At 57.9% G+C, this 21702-nt stretch overlaps 1 protein-coding gene and 1 long non-coding RNA gene across 4 annotated transcripts; one reads left to right on the top strand and one right to left on the bottom strand.

The window, feature by feature from the left end:
• The first annotated feature begins 1935 nt into the window (after nucleotides 1-1935).
• LOC128154482 (uncharacterized) lies at nucleotides 1936-4392 on the top strand. Of its 2 annotated transcripts, none has more exons than XR_008239356.1 (5): nucleotides 1936-2049; nucleotides 2267-2620; nucleotides 3594-3724; nucleotides 3815-4038; nucleotides 4300-4392. It is a non-coding gene; the product is annotated as an uncharacterized LOC128154482 (long non-coding RNA). The 2 variants fall into 2 exon arrangements; XR_008239357.1 differs by having other exon boundaries at nucleotides 4286-4373.
• Nucleotides 2045-20539, bottom strand: WNT2B (Wnt family member 2B). Of its 2 annotated transcripts, XM_052815192.1 has the most exons (5): nucleotides 20254-20532; nucleotides 6213-6433; nucleotides 4273-4550; nucleotides 3571-3835; nucleotides 2045-2492 (listed from the first exon to the last, which is right to left on the bottom strand). In XM_052815192.1, the coding sequence occupies exons 1-5, from the start codon at nucleotides 20415-20417 to the stop codon at nucleotides 2263-2265; spliced, it is 1158 nt and encodes a 385-aa protein (XP_052671152.1). In that variant the 5' UTR covers nucleotides 20418-20532; the 3' UTR covers nucleotides 2045-2262. The 2 variants fall into 2 exon arrangements, with proteins under 2 accessions (XP_052671152.1, XP_052671151.1); XM_052815191.1 differs by lacking the exon at nucleotides 2045-2492 and having other exon boundaries at nucleotides 2924-3835; nucleotides 20254-20539.
• Nucleotides 20540-21702: the final 1163 nt, after the last annotated feature.

Here is a 21702-nt window from a genome sequence, read left to right as displayed (position 1 = left end):
CCCTCTCGCGCTGTCAGTATGGGATTCAAAAGGGAGATGGTTTATTCCTGCAAGAAACAGGCTAGGCAGCAGGGAGGTGGGATTCCTGTAACTGTTTTAAGAGCTCTGTTAAAACGTCACCTTTCTGCTTGTCTGTGGGTCTGCAGCAGCTCTGCTGAAGGTCGTTTTTCTGTATGAGCAATTTCGGTGGTCTGGCATGGAGTCAGGTGCTCTAATTTGGCCCATGGCAGACTCTAAAATTCTTTGAGCAGTTCCTATCAAAACAGTTTTCAAAGAGGTTATCTGTCACCACTTAAACTAGTTATTTCCTAGGGCCATTGGGCAAAATCCCTGTTCAGAGATGCTCTTCGTGCAGTAGCCGATGGGTGGCTTAGGACCAAAATAATCTTCTTTGCCTCAATCCCATCCTGCTACTTTGACCTTCCTTCAGACATCGCCATTGTAGCCTGCTCAGCTCCCTCTGCCCACACACCTTGCTGCTGCTGGGAGAGAACCCTGACTCCTTGGAGAGCTTCAACAGCCCCTCTAGCAGCAATAGCAGTGTGAAAGCAGATCCCAGTTAAAAGTATTTACAGGTGAATGTTACTGTTGACTTGTCCTTTCCCATTGTTGTTGTAGGCTTGTAACTTCCATCAAAACTTGCTCTGAGTGTGTGAAACATTCTTACCTGCCCATCAGCATGATGATGATCAACATTAGGGAAACTAATGACATTTCTCCTGGGTCAAGGAGAAAGCACAGCCTGCCCAGGGCAACAAGCAGCTGAGCTCTGGGAGGGAAGTGCAGAAGCAACCCTATCAGCTTCAACATATGGTCAGGAATTGATTAAGGTAATTTTTTTTCTTTTACCTGGATCAATGTAGTTTGCAGGTTCAACTGTCTTACTTGTACATTAAGTCTGTTTGTGTGGATTGGTACCTTTTGACCAGACTCTATAAAATACCTGTGCACTAAATAAAGCATCTTTGTAATCACTGCTTGCCCAAGTTGTGGGAACAAAAGAGTTGAGGAAATTGCCAGCAATGAGAGGGGTCGATGTCTGTAATGTATCTACTGGCAGGTCTGCAGCTGCCTGCCCCTCCTCTCATCAGCTTCAATTTTAGTTGATAGTGTAAGTTTCAGGTGTTTGGGGCTTTTTTTATGGGAAAGGTTTGGAAGCTAATCTAGCATCTCCTGTTCACCCAGTGCTATGTTGTTAGATGTCCTGAGCGTGCTGCTGCTCATGAAGGACTCCCCTGGGGCTGTGCACGCTGGATGCCATGGCTCTGCTTTGTGGGAAACAAAATAACTCCTGGGGTGGGAAGGTCTGTGCTTAAGGACCGGGGGGAGCTGCAGGCAAGCAGGTAAAAGAAATGCTGTGGGCTGATTCCTGCCTTGGGGGAAGCACCCAGCTGGGTGTGCAGGAGTTCAAAAAGCAAAGAACATAATTTTCTGATATAGGTTTATAATGAATTTTGACTTAAAATAATACGCAGTATACACAACATACAAGTGAATTTTACAGAGACGCTGTTGTACCTGTTGACTTAAGAACCTACCAGTAAGTTCACAGATTTTGTTTGCTTTCTCTAGCCCTCTGTGTCTGCCAGCATCTAGGGGTGGCCCTTGGCTTTGTGCAGTCATTCAGGTTTCAGTTCCAATTTACAGCTCCGCTTGTCACCTTCGCTGGGGAGATGGGGAGAAGCCTCGTGCAGAGGTTGCTCTCGCTCAGCGGGGTCAGCAGTGGCCGGGGGCAGTGTGCCGGGTCTGCTCGAGGGAAACGCAGGGATCACGGAACTGCCTTACGGGTTTGCAACACTCTTCCTCTGGCCTTGCAAAAAAGTAAAAGCAAAGATGCTTTCTGCAAGAGCAGATTATTCTGAACTAGTGGTTTTTTGCTGGTGAAACTTTACTGCAATGTAAATTCTGTGGGGAGGTGCAGGTTTCCTCAGCCATCACATCCCGACGATCGGTCCTCCAAGTCTGTATCGGTTGCACCGTCCCTTTGCAAAGAGAACAACGGGCAACAGCAGTTTCACAGTTGAAGCAAGGATTGCAGACTCCTCCTAGGTAGGGGATTAGTTTTGCTGAGCAAATAGAAGGGTCCACAGTACCTCCTGGGAAATGCAGTCCTTTCTTTAGTGCTTTGCAGAATTAATTAAATAAAAGCCATGCAGTTGAACTACAGCTCCCAGAATGTCATGGCCCTCAGGGCACAGGGTTTTAAAAAAATTGCAAGGGGGGGTGGCGGCAGTGGATTCTTTCCTCTGTGCTCCGGTCTCCTCAGGTCTGGTCCAACCACTCGGCCCGTTTCGGTGCTTTACACGTGTGCACGTCCACAGTGTCCTCGCACTCCTTGCAGCGCACAGCGCAGCACCAGTGGAACTTGCACTCGCACTTGGTGATGCGAGTGACGCGCGTGGTGTCGTACCCCCGCCCACAGCACATCACCTCGCAGCCGTCCGTCCCGCGGGACATCTTGTTGCACACGCGACCGGCCGTGCCCAGGGAGCCTGGGGAAGGAAGCGAGAGCAGGTCAGGGTGTCCCTTCTCCATCTTGTTCAAACGCTTCCTCCCCCCGGCCCTGCAACTGTTAGCAGCGGTAAGATGGGGTATCTACCGTCTGCAACGGAGACCTCGGGTACGACTGCCTTAGTGGTGAAATCTCGTATCTGTCACAGCACGTGCCACAGCATGGTGCCGCGGCGTGGCCTCCGAAGGCTGGGCACAGGCTGCGGGGAAGAGGTTGCGGAGCCCGTGCTTGCTTTGCTCTAAGGGCGCGGGTTGCAGCACGGGTAGCGAGCCTGGCCAGGGATGCAGCTTCAGTGACCCTCTGCACGGCCCCTTCCCCGCACCCGCTGCTGGAGCCTGCACCACGGCTGCCCAGAGCGCAAGAGGAGGGGGGGGACGGGGATGGGGACGGGCTCTGTGCAGCCCCTCTGTGCCTGGGGGGGGCCCTGGAGCAGCGTATGCCTGCCGAGCTGGGCTTTGCAACTGGCAAAGCTAGAAATGCCCCCCTCTGCTCAGGCTAAGGGCTCACTGAAGGGCGGCAGGAGCATGTGCTGCCTTCCCGAGCCCCCGTGGCTACTGTGAACCTCCGACCTGGGGATGCTCCAGGCTGAGAAACCATTGATCTTCTCTCTGCAGGAGCTGAGCAGCCCTGACACTGCCTTCCCCGCTCTCATCCCAGTCTCCGGCTGGGTTCAGAGAAGCTGGCAGCCTACTGCACAAAACGGGCTATTTATTGCCTATTTAAGGGAGCTTTGCTCTGCAGGAGAAAGGCTCTGAGGAAACGCTGCGCTACATTCATTACAAGAGGCCTGATGGGTTTGGATCTTCGGTGTAAAGCCTGGGGATTTTGGACAAACCCAGTCCTCTCTGTGCAGGTGTGAGGTGCTGTGGGGACCCAGTGCTCCAGTGAGCACCAACACCCGCTGAGGGCCTGGGTAACCCCCCACTGGGGACTGGGGTTCAGTGGGGAAGCTGACGTCTCAAAGCATCCTGGCCAGGCTGGGCTAGTTGGGAGCTGCTGGCCTGTCAGGAGGGGAGGCAGAGCTGCTTTTGGGCAATGACTGGAGCTTTGGTTTTTACCTGCTGACTTGTCCATCACGCAGTAATCAGGTGAGTTCTCAAAATACACCAGATCTGTTTTCGTGGGCTTCCTGAAGTTCTTGTTGGCCACCGTGAAGCCAGTGCCGTCCTGGTTCATCGTCACCTGGATGGCCCCGTTGTATTTCTTCCTTAGGTAATCCCCTGTTTTTCGAAAATCTGACATTGCCAGCCAACAAGTCCTTAATGTGCAGGAGCCGCTGACCCCGTGGCATTTGCACTCCAGCTTCAGGAAACGCTTCACAGCCTGTGGGAAGAGAGATGCCATGAGGACCGGCGGTCACCCTGGGCATCAGACATCACGCCTGGGTCTGCTTGTTCCTGGTGCAGCTTATCAGCCCTCGCCTGTGCGGGACGGGGCTCCTAACAGGAGAGGGGTGCTGCGTGCGGAGGGCACACTCCCACGGTCACCGATGCCAGCATCAGTGAGGACACGTGCTGGGGGCAAAGGTAAGCAGGGTCCTGCCATCCCCGTGGGGCCGGGCAGAACGTGCAGGGGGGAACTGGGAAGGCAGGGCAGCATCCTGCCCCCGTCTGCAGCAGGACCTGCCCTCCGCGGACACCCAGGGTCCTGCCCGTATCCTGCCCGTATGCCCGAGCTGCTCCCACTGCCCGTTCCCCTGCGAGAGGTGCCGGTGGGACGGCGGGCCAGGCGCTCGGCTCGGCCGCGGGGGCTGCGCTCACCATCCTCCCGCAGCGGTTGTTGTGCAGGTTCATCAGCGCCCGGGCGTCCTTCACTTTCTTCTCCTTGGCGTCCACGAAGGCTTTGGCAAACCGGATCCCGTAGTTGATGTTGTCGCTGCAGCCGCCCCAGTCGAACTCCCCGCGCTCGTCCTTGGAGCGGCCCCTCTTGAGCGGGTCGCAGCTGCAGGCCTTCAGGTCCCCTTGGCTGCACGCCCGCGTGATGGCGTAGACCACTCCAGCCGAGGAGATGGCGTAGACGAAGGCGGCCTCCCTGCTGCCTGCCATGGGAAGAGAAACGGGGATGGGGAGTGAGCGTGCCGTGCCGTGCCAGGCGCCTGCAGCCCACCGAGGAGCAGGGCACCGTGCGGCAGCACCTTCGCGGCTGGGGGCGAGACCGTCCCGCACACGGGTAAGCCAAGCCCGGCCATCCCTGCCAGCCACCGAGTCCAGCCTCGGCTTCCCTGGCACCTTTCAGACTAAGGGGAAATTCATGTTGAGGCTCGGGGCGTTGCGCCGCTCTCGGGACTGCCCGACCAGTCCCCCTCGCTGACCTGCGGCTCAGGGGCCATGCGGTGCCCGTCGGTGCTGAGACTGCAGGACCAGCCAGCACCCTTCGGCCGGGGCCGCCTCCCTCCCGGGGTGATGCCGAGCGCGGGAGCTGGCGCCAGCTCCGGCCCGGCTCGGCTTTCCCTGCGTGGCACAGCTTGCCGCCTGCTATTTTATGTCTCTGGTTCAAGTTCGCAGCTGTTTTTATAACGCTGTAAAAGAAGCTGCAAATCAAAACCATGTTCGTCTTCATTTTGAGAGCCTTTGAAAGCAACTTCAAAGGCAGCAGAGCTCTCTTTGGGCCTCGCAGGATGGGGCTGTGGCGAGGAGCTTTCATCATTCCCCATCCTTTGCCAGGAGAGGATGCAGGCAGGAGTAAAGGTGCCGTCGCGGGGACGGAAAGGCTGAGACCACGCAGGCTGCAGCATGGCAGGGCGAGTGCTGCGTCCCGGTGCTCGCAGCCCCCGTTCCCTCCAGCCAGCTCCTTGCTGGGGGTCTGGTTTGCAGGCTCTGCTGCTTGTCCACCCCGCCGGGCAGCTGCCCCATCCCCCCGCCAGCTGGGAGCAAGCCCCCCGCTCCCCGGCTCCCTCCACGGGCGCTCACATGTTCTCCATATGAGCTGCTCCTGGCGAGTCGAAAGGCTCTTCCCAGCTGCCTTTGATTTGGAGGCCACGTGGCTGGATGCACCCCGGCACATCACGGGGCGCAGCAGCATCTGTCCCAGAGCGCCGCTGCCTGCACCGGGGCTCACGCCGGCTGCCGGGGTCCGCTCGCTGCCGGAGCCCTCCCGGGGGGCGGCTGGAGCCCACGATGCCTCTCCTGCTCTGGAACCACCCCTGTCCCCGTCGCACCCTTCCTCTTCGCTCCTTGAGTACATCCCTGCTGTGTCGTATCTGTCCCTCACCTGGAGCGGGAAGGTCCCTCCCGGGCAGGGTCTGCGCCCAGCCCAGCCCTTCGTGCAGGGCTGATGTCTGCCCCGTAGCCGTGGTCCTCCTCCACCTTGGAGCCCGAAGCGAGGACTGGAGCCGTGGCTCTGCCTTGCCTCCCTTGCCAGGCAAGGGAACAGCCCGTTCCCACGTGAATTGCTGAGTCCTGGCCAACCCTGCTCTCCAAATATTTATATATCCCATTACTGTTTACATATGAGCCTGTTCTCTGGAGGTGTCTCCTCCTTCCCCCTTCTTCCCCAGTGCTCCCCCTGTTCCATCTCATCTGGTGCAGCTATTCCGAATGCAGTGCTCCGCTCCCATTACTGCTTGATTAATTTACAGGGAAAGGCAAAGCTCTTCTAAGGGAGTAATCCAAGCCATCGGGCACAGCAGCCCAGCGAGAGGAGAGACTCTCCCAGGGAGACGAGGCACGCGGTAGTGGGAAGGGGATGGGGCAGAACCTACTTCGCAGCATGACCCGGCCGAAGACGGTGTGGTCCCGGTCCAGGGTGCTGCAGTTCCAGCGGTGGTGCCGGAACTGGTGCTGGCACTCCCGGATCCACTCCTTGGCTCCCTCCCCGACCGACTGCATGATGTCAGGGTATCTCTGGCACAGCTGCCGCTGCTTGTTCACCAGCCCGGGGATGTTATCGCAGATCACCCTCGCGCCCAGCGCCCCGATGTACCTGCGAGAGAGAACGGTGCCACATTACCACGCTGCCCGCGGAGGGGGAAGGTGCAGGGCTCTGGCTCCCCAGGTCCTCACCCTGCTGGGTGGGAGGGCTTATACTGAAGCCCACTCTTCCCTCTTTTCTTTCTAGCTGTGTCACAGCTGCTCTCTGCTCTGCGGAGGGTGTACCCCCACAGCGGTGTCCCCTCCTTGCAGCATCCCCTCGGCGTGGGCGAGCCGGGGATGCCGCGGAGCATGCTGCTTGGCTGTGCAGCGAGACCTGCCCGGTGCTGTTGTTCAGACAGGCAGGACGCAGGGACAGGGCACTGCTGAGCCATCACAGCTTTGGTCTTTGTGTTTAACAAAATAATCCTGAGCCGCACCAGCCTGGGGCAGGCGAAGCTCTGCTCTGTGCGTGCATTGCTGTGGCAGGGAGCAGGGGCCCCTGTGGAGCCCACCTCCCCCAGGAGACAGCCAGCTATGGGTGCTGCAAGTCATGGGGCCCGTGCCCCTGAGAGCCTGGGCTCTCTGTGAGCTCCTGGGGCAGCAGCGGAGGAACTTGCTGATGTGCAAAACCTCCCTCCCACCCTCCTCCCTACATCCCAGCCCTGCTCTGCAGCCCGGCCCTGCTGAGCACAGCAGGATGGAGCCCAGCTGAGACCAGCGCAGCCGGTGCTGGTGCAGGCTCTGCAATGTCTCCTGCCTGCACACTGGCTGGGGTACACGGGGGGAACAACAGTCCATGGCACAGGCGTGATGCTCATGTGGGGGAGAAAGAGGAGCTTGCTTCACATCTTGTTGCTGCAGTCCTCGTCCACAGCGTTAAGCCCCCAGCTATCTAGTCCTCTCTGTGCATCTCTTGCACCGGTGAACAGTTATGGTCGCACCCTGAAGCTGGATAACTGGGAGAACTACGCTGTGCCTCCTGTCCTGCCTGTAGCCTGCCTGCATCCCGGTCCCCTCCCTGCAGCGGTGGGGAGAGGGCGGGAGCTCGGAGCAGAAAGACAACGTGCAAACAACAGTCTGGTAGAGCCTGGCTGAGCCCCACGGGCAGCTTTCCACGGACACGGGGGAGGGACCCCGAGCTCTGCCCCGCAGCCTTGCACCAGCCCGGACAATGGCGGTGACGTGGAATTTTCCATCCCGGTCAGCCCCTGCCTGCGCCGCCCGCTCGCCCCAGCCAGGCAGCGGCTGCTTGTGCCGGAGGATGATGTTTGCCACGGAGCGCGGAGCTGTGATTCTGGCTGGAAGGGATGAGGTTTGGGTGGGATTCAAATTTTTCAACCCCCCCAGACTGGAAGTAAGAACCTTGCTTTAATAATAATAAAAAGCAGTAAGCTTGGGCAATATTTCATTGTCTCTCTCTGGCCATGTTCTATCACTTCTATCGGCCCCAGAGAGGGCTCGCAGGCTCAGGAAAGCCCTGCGAGCGCAGAAAGCAATGGGATCTGTTCCCTTTTTTAAAATATTTTGTTTAAACGCTGGCAGAAGCACAAGGTCATCTCAGGCTGGAGCTGAGGATAATAGACCCGGCTCCCCATGGCTTTGCAAGCCCCAACTCTGAGGGCCAGCGAGCATTATTTTCACAGGCTTGTCAGCCTTTCATCCTGCAGAGCAGGGGAACAAGGGAGATGGCGAAACCGTTCAGGAAAGAAAAGCCAACAGGAGCTCATCGAGCAAGGCCGACTGCAGACGTTTAATTGCCTTGCTCATGCTGGGCTGCGAGAGCGGCCAGTTCCTTCCCGTGGTGAGCAGGGCAGGGCGGAGGAGCATCCCACCAGCTGGATAATGGCACAGGCCAGGGGTCTCGAGTGGGGCTGCAGAGATCCCATGGGGAAGCGTGTGGCCAGGTACCCTGGCCCTGAATTTGTTCTGCCCAGCCTGCCTGGCCCCAGCAAAGATGGGGACGGCTGACGTGTCCCTGCCCGCGCTGCCAAGAGCCGGGACGAGGCTGCTGGGAGGCAGCGGTGTTGCAGGGTGGAGGTTGCAGCAGTAGCCAAAGCTCCCCTTCACTGGAGGAAAGAGATGCTGGGAAAGCTGGAAAAGGTAAAACGTTCTTTGATGGGCCACCTCACCAGGGACCTTGCGGGAACGCCATCCCCTGTCCGCCTCCAGCGCTGCTGAGCTGCGGCACTGGTCTTTGGTAACGTCGGTGGGCTGTAAGCAGGGCTGGCTTTGGGGAGACACGCTGGCAGCTGGCAGAGGAGCTGCCTCCACGCCGGGAGAGCCGGCAGATAAAGCACTGACTAACACCATCCCCTGGGAGACTGAGATCAAGGAAAACCCTCCAGACAAGATAAACACCAGGCGCTCCCTTTTTCACACTGTGAGCTAATTACTTCTCGTTAATTCTCCTGCCAAATACCCAGATCAGAGCAGACATTATCAGCAGGAGAAAGTGGAAGGAGAGCAGGGTGAAGGGCACCGACCGCCGAGGGAGCACCTGGCCGTGCAGGGTCCCAGACGCCCGCCGGGCTCGGTGGTTGCACCTCCCTTTTTGCTTGTGGCTGCAATCAAGCAGCGTATTTGTTGCGGTACCTACAAGCCTCCATTGGATATTATGTACTGAAAACCATCCCATGGTTGCTGTGGCGTTGGAAAGTGGCATGGCACAACAAGGGGGAAAATTCCTCATGTGTCTTGGAAAGGCTGCGGTTATCTCAGCGAGACTGAGATCTTCCATTTCGTGAGAAATACTCCAGTTGGGTTCAGTTACTCTGAAATGGAGCAAGACGGGGAACTTCAGAAAATTCTGCCAAGCAGAATTTTGGGAGGGAAAAAACCCAAACATTTGTTTTGGATTGATTAAAGCATCCCTTCTGATTTTATTTCTAAAAATCTATGACATTTTAAAAACACTGAAATAGGAAAGACAATGGATGTTCTGAGAAGTTCCCAGCTGCCTTATCAGAACTTCATTTTTAAAAAATGAAGTTGTGCTGGAAGTGGCAAGCTTCTGTGAAATGCTGTACTCTTGGGGAATCTGCATTTTTACAGCAGGAAAAAACCCCAAGCCCTGAGCCCAGAAAAGTCTGTGAGAGGGAACTGCTCCCGATGCTGGAGGCTGCTTGGGCCTGGGCTTCTGCATGGTCAGAAGGAGAGAGGCAGGAGCAGCCTGTGAGAGCCGGGCAGCCTGCAGCGAGGAGGAGCTGGGAGGGAGGGAGGGAGTTAATAATTAAGTGCACGTGGGGATAATGATCCCCCACCTTGTTAAACGGGGGTCCATGGGATGCTGCCTCCTGTGAGGTCCTCTCACAGTGTCTGTTTGCTCAGCTCAGGCAGAGGGGCTGGCACCGATCCCTCCGACAGCCTTTGGCTGCGTGATGCTGCATCATTTACTTCTTGCAAAGCAGCGTGCAATTGCAAGCTTGCTATGTTTCCCATTTGCTCCTAGAGTTCAGCGGCCAGGAGATGGGTGTGAGCCGCAGTGCTGATGGAAACGCTGTGCCACCACGCGTGGCACTGGGCCTCTGCCTCCCGCCCTCCCTTCCCCGTTCCCTGCAAGGAGCGACTTGCACAGCAGCAGCAGAGACCAGAGACTTCACGTTACTTCAGAGCCTGCCAGGTAAAGGAGGTAAAGCGCTCCTTGCTCCCGGCTAGCCTTTCTCCTCCCTGCAAGTAAATCCACTGCATGGACACATAACCACCGGTGCAGCTGAAGCAAGCTCCTTTGCAACAGTCCCTGAGCGCTGGCCACTCCGATGCACTGGGGGAACAGGAGAGAACTGTCACATGTTGGCTCCCAGTTGTTGTTCTTGTTCTAAGAGTCTGCTGACTTCAACTCTTGTAAACAAGGAGAAACCTAAATTGCTTCTAAGATAAACATGCAAATCAGAGGCAGACGCATCTATTTACTTGGCAGCATGCATTTTGTGCTAACCCCCTTCCATGGCTTGCCTCCGTGCTGTATGTGTCCTGCTCCCGCACTTCCCACAAGAGCCCGCCCAGCTTCCCAAAGGACTTGCAGACTCCTCGGGGTGTTCTCACAGAACTGCGTGGCCCATGTCGTGTCTCTGCCCTCAGCTCAGACTGCTCTGGTGAAAGTCTGAACAGCTCAGAGCTGTCCTATCCATGGCTGCTCTCCTCCCTGTACGTGCAGTTCCCTGCAGGTTAGGAGGGGATCCCCACAGTTGCCATGTGGGCTGCGAGTTCCTGGGATCTGCTGCATCTTGCCCCAGGGATCAGATCCCAGTACGCCTCGTTCCTTCTCCATCTTCACCATGCTGGAATCTTTTTCCGGATCAATGAACCGTGCTTTTGGCACCCGCATAGTGTACGCAGCTTCCCAGTTGCTGAGCTCTTTAATAGGAAAGACCAAAATACTCAGGAAAAGCACTGTAGCCCAGGTGTAGTGGCGGGGGGATCGAGAACGTAGCCAGAGCCTAAGGCACCTTACCAACAGGCAGATGGGAACTTCTACTGCTGGAGAAAGGAGACCTCTCCAGCAACCTAGGCCAGCCTGCCCCAAACGCGTCACCCGGCCAGGTGAGCAAACTGGCTGTGGGGCTGCTGAGGGGTTTCTCCGGCCCCCAGGAGCACCGTGCTGCGTTTATGGGGGCTTGGGGGGTGCTCTGCAAAACAGCGGTCAGAGGGAACCATCGCTCTAGAGATCAAGGTAGGAAGATGCTCCAAAGGGGAATTCAGTTTCCCGTCCATTGTAAATAAACAGCCCCCTGCAATATAGACCTGGGGCACATCCCGATTTTTTTCGTAACTCAGAGCTGTTGGCAGTAATTTTGTTTAATTGCTAAAACTCTACTGGCTGACCCCGCGCTTTGTGGGGGAAGCTCTCCAGTCCCAAAGAGGCAACGGCAGCGAAGCCCCTGTGCACACCCAGCTCCGGCCGTCAGCAGCCACCTGCGAAGCGACGTTTCTCCGGGGAGCGGGTAAATCAGCCCGGCAGAGGCGAAGCCTCGTACCTCTGCGGCGTGCCCGGCTGCCGCTCGCTTTGCGCAGGGCTGGGGCGAGCGCTGCGAGGAAATACCAGCCATTGCGGGGCCGCGGTCACTGCGGTGGCCGGGGAAAGCTCTGCGTTTCCTCCTGGTGCCAGCCCAGGGCTTGCCTCGTTGCGTGGTATCGGCCTCTGCCCAGGCGTGCGGGTGCGCGGTGCTCTGGTTACGGCTCTCCCAAACAGCCCGGCTGCTCTCCTCTCGTGCCAGCCACGTGCCCTGGCTTTGCAGAACGGCTGCCTCCGCAGCCTCCCGCATCGTGGTGACCTGGGAGATCCGAGACCAGGAGAGGCTTAGCTGGAGTCACGCCGCTGTTCCGGACTCACTAGTAGGTATCGGGTGGAAAATGTCTCTTGGAAAATGAGGTTTTGGAGAAAGGAAAGCATTTCACGGGAATGGGTACACTTCAGCGGAATTGGAACTTGCTTTCATTTGTTGCTTCTCCATAATGCCAAGGTGTTGTTGAGAAATACAGTAGTGCGCTAATTCAGTTTCTAGTGAAAATTCTATTAGACACACTGCTGTATCTAATATTTCATTTTGCACCATTTGTGTGGCATTGAAGAACCTATTTGAGCACTGCTTGATTTCCAAAGGGAAATTTTTGGAATTGCCATTCTCAGGCAAATGAGAATGGCAATTCCAAAAATTTCAAATTTACCTGCCAATATTTAAAATTTTTGCGCTCTGCTTTAGAATTAAAACAGCTGCTGAAATGTTGGAAGTTCCCACTGTGGGCAAATCGGGGCTGCACCAATACCACTGAAGGCACAATTTTAAATTAGATCAATACAAGCTGAGCTTAATTAAAATCACTGTCATAGGTTAGCTTTACACTGGGAGAAGGATGCCCGTGCAAGCAGCTATGATGATGCAATGAGCCAGAGTCCAGGCGTGGGGAAGCTCAGCCGGGGCAGCTCCGGGTGCCCCCAGCTGCTCCCCGGCACGGCGCAGGGCAAACCTCCCCAACCAGGGCGGCCGGTGCTGCCCGCCGGCTGCGGCGCACGGGGAGCCGGGGCACGAGGCTTCCTCGTGTCACTTGTTAGTGCAGAGAGAGAGCTCACGGCTGAAAACCGGCGACAGGTTAACAGATCCTCCTGTGGCTTCCCTCTTCCCGAGGATCCCCAAAACACTGCCAACTGTTTGTAACTCCTTGTTCGGTGGCCGAGCAGGGCGGGAACAGAAGCGCGGGGAGGGACGCAGCAGCCGGGGGGGCAGGACGCAGCACCATGAACCCTGTCAGCGCGATGGCTTTGAAATCGTCGGGAGATGCTCCTCTGACCTGAAGCCGGCTCTCGGCACAGGCAGCAGGCTTGGCTCCGACATCCCATCTAATGGGTTTTCAGCCTGAGAATTTGTCTTTCCTGATACTGCCTCTCATCAAGTGCAGGGTGCTCTCAACTTGGTTAAGGCAATCTGGACTGCTTAAATAGCTGGACCCCCGGCCGTGTCAACCGCTCCCAGGGGTTCCTAACAGGCTCTTTTCTTACCAGCAGTAAAAAGATGCAGGCAGCCTGACACTGTGTGCACGGCAGCACTCAGGGGCTCTAAACTTGACCAAGCCACGTTTAAAACAACACAGAAAAACAAAACAAAAAAGCAGGGAAGCAAGAAAAGCACCAAGGTGTTGTTCCTGGCCACGTTAAGCGTGCCTCTCAACTCAATATCCTCTGATGGCCACCAACCGCCTGTCACATGTAGCTCTCCCACCTAATATGACTCAGGCAAATAACCTCAGCACTGTTTGGAAGAAACACTGAGCTTTGAGCCCCTCCGCAGCTCCAGTGCCACCAGACACCCGTGAGCCGAGCCGTAACTGGGGCTCGGTCCTGGTCCTGGTCAACTGTGAATGCTGCCTGCTCCGAAAACCAGCCCTGGGAGGGGTGGCCTGGCACTGGTTTAGGCTCCACTGTCACTTATGGCGTTGGGGGTTTCCCTAGGTCTTTCTGCAAACCGAATGCTGTGAAAACCCCAGAGTTCCCCTTGTCCGTGCCTGGGTGAAGCATGGTCCGGCTGTACCTCTTCCGACTGACGTGTGCCCGAGCCCTGTGCCTGTGAGGGCATCTCCAGCCTCTTCTCCTGGACTAGCGCTGGGGGACGGCAGTGCTGCCCCGCAGCTGCCGGAGCCCCGGTCCCTGTATCCTCAGGTGGGAGATGCTCAACCTCTTGCACCATCCGTCCCGCAGGCTGGGGCCATGAGCTGGTTTTGCGTAGAGCCTCGTCCCTGCCGACTTGTACTCCAGGAGCTGCTGAGGTTGAGGTGAGAGTGTGGTCTGGCTTCTTGGTGGTATCGGAGGCTGTTGGAGTTCTTCCCCCGGGGAAACTGATTCACCTCCCCACTGCTCTTGTAACCACTCTGATAGTCCTGAAAGATCAACTTGGGAGCCAAACTATGTTGGCTTCTGTTCTCTTCCCATCCCATTGAGTCGACACGAAATCTGTATTTTGGTGGGAGGCTGGAAAGCCCTAGGCAGCTATTGGAGACACCTCGTGCAGATAGGATCAAATCCAACATCCCTGCCTCTTTGCCTGATAAAGAGCAAATTCCAACGCGCCTGGCAGCATTTCCCTCCTCCAGTTCTTTGCATACTTCCCAAGGATGCTGCACTTTTCCTTCCTCTGCTCTCCCTGGCCGTGGGCAGACAATTTATAGCCAACTGCAAAGCACTTTGGGTTGCAAGGTGCTATAGACATTTGAGATAATATTTTATTATTATAAACCCTGAGTATTTTATTAAGCCCCACTGGGAACAGGGCCATCCTGGCCTGCTGGAATTGTTAACGCCTTGGAATGATTAATAGTCCTAATTTCCTCACTTAGAGCCACTACTCTGTACGTTGAGAGTGTTAGTCTCACTTGAATAATTTTTAATATCATAATGCTGAGCCACTACCAGTGCCATTCAAGGGACATATTTTTCATTTTCTGCACCATGATCTTTCTGTTTCTTGTGTATCACCCTTTTTCCAGTTGTGTGCCTTTGGTTCCTTGTCGGAGTCCCCTCTCTGTGGTTTTCCTGCACCCACGTGCAGTCAGTGGGATGCGGTTTCTGTGGGAAGGACTGAAATGTCCGGGAAACGCTGCAGTCCCGGGGAGCTGCACCCAAATGAGCGCCCTGCCCTGCCGTCCCCTCGGCTGACGTGGGAGGGTTTGCTGTTGGCATCTTGTATCGAGAGTGACCTGGAAATAGAGATCTGCTCTGCTTGCTGTGGTGTAAAGGCGAGATATGGTGTGTGCAGAATATATATTGGGTGAGCAGCAAAGCCCCTGAGCGCTCAGGCCGCTGCAGAGCCAGAGGAGGGGTGAGGGTGGGAGGTTATAAAAGCACAGGGAGAAAAGGACTCCGGTGCCTTTTGCAATAGTGGCCAAAATCTCGCTCAGGGCTGGGTGAAGGCTATTCCTCAGGGGCGTTGTTGGCAATGTATGAATACAATGCAAATTGCTCATCAAAAAAATGCTTTATCCTCAAGTACCAAATTTTTTCTCCCAAAATCTCAAAGCACTTTGCTAAGAGGTGGGGAGGTAAGACAACCTCTGGTGGTAAAGTAGGATGGATGATTCTTTTGCCCATGGCATATCCTGTGTGTTGGGTGCGAGCTGCTCAGAGCAGAGGCTGCGTTGTTTCTACAGGACCTAGCCCAGCAGAGATCTCCTCACGGTGGGCTGCAGGCACTGCTGAAATCGGTATTAGCAACAGTAAAAGCTAATGACTTTGGGAGAACAGAAGGATTTTTTCTTCTGCATTTGTTTCTAAGAAAGATTTCCTATAGGTGAAAGTGACCATAATGATAAATGAACTAAGAAACACAATTAGGATTATTATAACGGCACCGAGTGACTGAGAGAACCCATCTGTTCGATACACCCCAACCAAGAACACCAGAACTGCTGCAAAGGCCACAGGGTCCATTTTCCATCAGTCTGACGTTACTTTAAAACTTATTTTTCAAAGTGCGGCTGCCTGGACAGCCGGAGCTGCGGAATGCCTCGGGATAAAGACTTCCTGGTCGCTGACCTCCTGCTTTTATTGCCACGCAAAGTGCTCTGCAACAACAAACGTAGTACAGCCGGTGCGAAGCCCCTGGGGATCCCCCGAGTGCTGCCGCGCCGCACGTCGTCTCCCCTTTGAGATGACGAGTCGCCCTCCTGGTCCCTCGCCTGCGACAGCCCTGCGGCTGAGACCGGGCGGACGAGGAGCTGCTCTGCAGCGGGGGCACTCGCGCAGGAGGGGACGGTTCATCCACGGCGCAGGACGGCATCGGCGGGAGCGACGGGCAGGCAGTCCTTGGAGCTGCCGCGCGAGCTGCTCGCCCCTCTGCTAGCGAAGCCCTCCTGGGGCTGCTGGGGATCTGCCCCGCTGAGACCGGCACGGAGGGGAGGCAGCGACACCCCCGCGCGCCCCAAAGGGTTACACCGACTGGCTGTGGAGTTGCTCCATGCAGCTGTCTTTCCCTTGGCTTAATATCAAACATTCCTGTTGATGCTATTTCCCTCCCACACACCTCAGTGTGATGCCTGTTTAAATGAGCTCCTCGCTCCTATATCCTATATCCACACATACGCGTGGCTCGATTTTTCCACTGCTCTTTGTGCCCATCCATTGCACCTGGACCAGGACCCAGCACCGGTGTCACCACGGAAATGCATGGCAAACCCCGGAGAGGAACGGCTGTGGGAGCACCGCTCCTTCCTACCGATCACGGTGGGAACGTCCCCTTCTCCACCTGCGTTGGGGATGTCCTCCCCAAGCCCTTGGGAACAGCTTGACACCAGCTCCCGAGGTTGCTCTAGCACGGAGGGTGCGATAGGCACTCCTGCTTCGTGATTTGCCCTTGGTGCGTTTTCCCTGCCCGTGCACACACACCTCCTTCCCTGGCCGAGGAAGGGAGCTGGAGCGTGGTGGCTGCCTAAATCTGGACTAGAGCATCCCTACAAGTGCCCGTCCAGGCATCGTGCCCCGGGGTGCAGCGGCTCCCTGGGAGCCCCCGTAACCCGCCGATGCCTTGAGGAGCCCCACGTGGCTGCCAGGCTCCTGCATGCTCCCTGACCTGCGCCCAGGCTTGCGCTAGTCTTCCTTCCACAGATTTGTTTTATCTTTTTGGGAGCCTGATGCCTCCCATCTGTTCCAATGCCAGATGAAATTAAATATTTGTAGTTTCCAAGGGCTGTGGTTAGCAATAAACAAGTTAGCTAACGAGGATTTGGTGCACTGGGGGGCTGGGAAGGTTCACGTGGGCTTGCAGGCAAGCGGGTATGTGTGAGGGTGGGGTGCAGTGGTGTGTGTGCATATGGCTTTGTGTACATTTTTCTTTAACCAAACCTTCAATTTAAAATGGCTTTCCACACCAGAGCAGCTAGCAGGGCTCTCAATAGCCAGTAAACTCTACTTAGTTATTTACACCAAGTTTGTTTATTGCACAGTTTATGTTTATAAGCAACATTTGTTTAATCTTCCAAATCTTTCGGAAGGAATTTCGGAGGCCGCTTTTGGGGCCCGATGTCCTCTCGCAGCGCGCGTGGGGCACAGCCCTGCCAGGCAGGCGCCCGCTGGAGAGAGCTGCCGTCCCCCGGACGATGCTGTTCTCCCTACCCGAGTCCACTCAAGTGTAAACGGGATTTAGGGATTTTCCCGTTGCATTCCTTCTTAATTTCCGTCTGTGTTTCAGCTGGTATTTTGTTGCTAAGTAACACGTGACAGTTTGGGAACATTTCTGCATGGATGCTGCTCCCCATAGCCGCGGCCATCCTGCTGTTAGTCACGGCGGCCTCGGAGCCCGGGCAGTGCCGCCGGCCGCAACCACACCGGCCCGAGCCCATCCTCTCTGCCCGCACAAACGCTCTTCTCGCCGCTACGTGCTCGGAGCACGTGCACACAGACACGCACCCATGGACACCTTTTCGAGCACCAAAGTTCGCCAATTCCTGGCGTTTTTGTGAGGCGGCACGGGCCGTGCCTGACGTCACTGAAAATTAATAATTTGCAGTTGTTTAGAAGAAACATTTGGTTGATATTTCCTTTCCATGTACTGTGATCAGAACTGACCCATTTTTTTCTATTAATCTACTTTAAAAGTCAACTCTGAAAATGAGAAGCATTTCCTCTATTTCCACAAGTTTATTGTGTGTGAATCCCTAGAAGAATTTGGCAATAATAATAATAAGGAATGATGATGCACCACCAAATGTATTTACTGTAATATCAGTAGTGCTAAGGATGTGCTTGGAAACCTATGTAAATCACTGAATAACTTTTTCCCAAACCACAGCTGGTTGAAACCATTTTCAGTAAAACACAATTTCATCTAAACACGCTATTTTATCAGAACTGACACGTCCAGCAGAACAGCGCTCGCTTCAATGAAGGCTTTTCTTAGTTATGTTTTGGTCTACAGAAGAGAAAGGACAATTGAAAATGTGAACTTTAGAGTTTAACGCGTTTGGGTTTTAATTTTTTTTTTTTTTTAAAGTCACGTACTTAAGGTCTCTGAGACCAATTCTGCTTACTGAAAATATTCAAAGGAATTGTGCCTGGCTGTGCCACGGCTGAGGAGCCAGCCAGGCTGCGCAGGGGAGCTGCCCGGCCCCGGCCGCCCCGGGCTGGGCTCCTGCCCCAGCCACGCCGGGTGCTGTCCCCCGCTTTCCCTTCTCCCTCAAACGAGAAGCTGCCAGCCGGGGATTTGGTCTGCAAGCTGTGAACGCGAACTGGTGCGGGAGCTAAATCTAGCTTCCTCCAAATAAGCCACAGCTACCGAGGCTTAAAATGTGGCTGGTTTTCTTCCCACTTGTTGGGAAGAGACATGCGCTTGGAATTAGGGCAGACACCACGGCGGAGTCATCGTGGGGAGAAGTGGGGTACAACAGCAAGGAAAATAGGTGTTTTTCACACTCCCCCGAAGAAAGAATTTTCAGCTTTCAGCCAGCATCCAAGCATGTTACCAGAACTGCCCAGCTAGGAGCAGATGATGCTGTGATTACTCAGTACCTCGTCTTTTTCCAGCTACTTTACCCCATGCACCCACTCCTCAGCTCTAACGAGCCTCCCCTTCTCTTGCCTCCTCGATAATGATGAGAAATAATCCAGCCTCTCCACTGCCCTAAGACTCTTCCTTCCTTCCTCAGCTTTTAGTGTATCAGCAACATCACCTTCCGCACAGATGCTGTCCTGTCTTCGCCTGCCCTGATGGGTGGGGGCAGATCTGGCGGCTGGAAGCCAGGCCAGCGCTTGTATCAACCTGATACTCGCCAACGGTGACTCATTTTCTCGCCCAGTGATTTCAGTTCCCCGTGGGCTGTTCAGGCTGCAGGAGATCTCCTCTGGGCATGGCCGGGAACGGCATTGCTATTGCTAGTTTGCATTATACGTGCCCCCCGAAGCCTGTGCTGCTCTCTGGAAGAAGTCGCTCCTCACACAATCCACCTTTTGTGCCTGGTTGCAACCCGCTGCCCGAGCAGCACGTCCCCTGGGCTCCCTGCTCCCTCCCAGCCCCGCAGCTTTCCCGTTCGCCTTCCTCACCCTGGAATCACTCTCCCAGGGATTCCAGTGTGGCCAGGACTGCCACACGCCCCGATGTGCTCTCAAAACACTAGGAATACTTGTGTTATTGGCATGACTATTAAGCGCTCCCGGGCCCTCGCAACATGCTCCACGGTAGTTGAGGAATTCCAGAAACCACCGTTCTCTTTCAGTGGCAGATGGGTTGAATTTGATTAAGTTCTGCTTCATCCACTGCAATGTGCTAATGAGATGGTGAGACTGGCATGGAAAACAGTGTTTTCCACAAGATTAGAAAGGACTTTTAAGGGTGGGGGACACTGAGAACTTTGCTGCAGCAAAGGCTTTTTTTTCTCCAGTGTTACTGAACTACCGAAGCAGCACGGAGTCCCTTGGAAAACTTCACGGTCCTTGTTTTCCTAATTACTCTCAGTCTGCATACATGAATTTTCATTGTTACAGGAATCGGGACAGGAGGAGACTAATTTCTAGAAGGCTGGTATTTTCTACGGCATCACGTCTATCTGTTACAGAGCCTCATCTTATCCAAATGAGAGAGAACAGCAACTTCCCAGCTTACCAGAAGCTGCAATACAAGCGCGGGGGGCAAGACCGCAGCCCGTCGGGAGCTGGGAGCTCCGGCGCGACCGCCGGGTTGCAGAGCGGGGCTCGGGGGAGCTGAGGGTCTAAACCGTACCCAGGGGCTAATCCTGCTCCCCGCCGCTGCCCGGGGAGGGACGGCTTGACGGGGGGGTCACGGCGCCTGGGGCTCGGCTCCCCGGCAGATGCGGCGGGAGCCGGGGGGGTCCCCGCGGCAAAGTCCCGGCCCCCGGGCACAACCGGGCGGCGACGGCGCTTTCGGGGCGCGGGGTGCCCGGGGAGCACTGCGGCGGCTGCGCCCCGGGGAAAGCCCCGGCCCCGCCGCAGGTTGGGGGCGAAGGCGGCTCCCCCTCCGGCGCTCCGGCTTCCCCGGGAGCCCGGGCCGCCGCCGGAGCCGCGCAGGTGGAGCCGGGGGGAGCCCCGAGCCCGTCCTGCCGCGGGGCTCCCGGCCGGGACCGGGACCGGGACCGGCACTGGGACCGAGACCCGCGATGCGCCCGGCGGGGCGGGGGGAGCCCGCGCAGCCCCGGCCGGTGCCCGCCGGCTCCCGCTGCCCCGCGCGGGGCTCCCACGGCCGCACGTCGGGCGCCGGGCTCCGGCTCCGGCCCGGCGGGGCTCGCTGCGCTCCCGCCGGCGCTGCCCCAGCCCCCGGCCGGGCTTCCCAGCCCCGTCCCCGTCCCCGTCCCCGTCCCCGTCCCCGTCCCCGTCCCCGTCCCGCGGCCGAGCCCGGCGCAGCTCCCGCCGGCGGCGGCCCGGGGACCGTCGGGGCGGCGGACCCGTCGCGGGGGACTCACCACCACGAGGAGTCGGCGCGGGGCGTCAGGGCGAGCAGGAGGAGGACGAGGGGCAGGCAAAGCCGCGGGGCCGCGCCCGCCGTCCGAGGGAAGGCTCCGCACTCCGCACGCCCGGGGGCCAAGGCAATCCCAGGAGACGCTTCCAGGCGGTTTGGGCTGAGCATATCTCTCCGGGGCGGGGTCCAGACGGAGAAATGACCGGGGAGGGGGGTCCTGCCCGCGCTCCCCTCGGGGGCACTGCCCGTCACGGCCCCGCGGCGGGGCTGCCGGCTCCGCGCTGCTGAGCGAGCCCCGGCTGGGCCCCCGCTCCCAGGCGCATGCTGCTGCGCGGGGGGCGGCAGCGCCGGGCCGGGCCGGGCGGCGGCGGGGCTCCCCGCGGGGTCCCGGGCCGAGGCGGGGGGGGGGGTCTCAGCGGGGCCGGCGCCCCCCGAGCGGCGCGGGGCGGGCGGCGGGGCCGGGCCGGGCCATAGAGGTCCTTGCGCGGAGGGCGAGGACGCACTGGGGATGGGAGCGCGGGGGCCGTGGCCAAATATTGACAGCGCCCGCCGTGCTGCGGGCTCTCATTGGGCAGAGTCAGAGGCGCGGAGCCGCCGCTCCGGCCGGGCCGACCCCCACCTCCCCAAGGGCACGTCGGACAGCCCCCTCCGGGCTCCTGCCCACCGCCGCCGGGGCTGCCCCTGCCGCCGCCCCGCCGCCGCCGCGCCCGCGGAGCCGGGAGCCGGGCCCGCGGAGCCGCCGGCCGCGGCCGCCCCGTCGGGCTCCGCCCGGGCCAGGGGCGCAGCGGGGATGCTCGGGGCCGCGGCCGCCGCCGGCTCCTCCCGCGCTCGCCCCCGCCAGGTGTCACTGCAGGGCGGCAAACGGCCGGCCGCGCTCCGCGGGGGCTGCGCGGGGGCTCCGCGCCCCGCCTGGGGGGCCGCCGGCCGCGCCCTGCCCGCCCGCCTGCCGCCGCCTCCCGCGGGGCCTCCGCCGCCGCCGGCAGCGCTCCCGCGGGCCGGGGAGCCGGCGGCTCCGGCGCTGGCCGGGCGGGCGGAGCGGTGGGTCGCGGCGCGGGCGTCGGGGGAACCTGCCGGCAGCGGCCTGGGGGACGGGGGACACAGCCGCTCTTCTTGGGACAGGCGCTGCCGGCGGCCGGGATGTCCCCGGCGAGGGCCACCGCCTTCCTGCCCTGGGACCGCCGCCGGCGTCTGAGCACCAGCCGCCCCGCTTATGTGCCAGTTTGGCCGGAGGTTTCCCACCTCTGACGTGCCTCTGCCGTCTGTGGCTGCGGGACGGGGAGCTGCCCTTGGCTCTGAGCTCTCCTTCCTTCGTCGCCCTGAAACTGTCGGCTGGTGGCCGGTGACGACCAGCCTTACCTGGGAGCTCCCTCTTCCCCGTGTGTTCCCTGGCTGGCTGGCCCTTCCACACCCTCGAGGTCAGCAGGCATCAGGCTGCAACGGGTAACCTCTCATT

Source organism: Harpia harpyja, chromosome 19 (genome assembly GCF_026419915.1).
Source record: "Harpia harpyja isolate bHarHar1 chromosome 19, bHarHar1 primary haplotype, whole genome shotgun sequence".
NCBI lineage: Eukaryota > Metazoa > Chordata > Aves > Accipitriformes > Accipitridae > Harpia > Harpia harpyja.
Note: the sequence above shows the minus strand (reverse complement) of the source record. Positions and strands in the feature narration are given on the sequence as shown.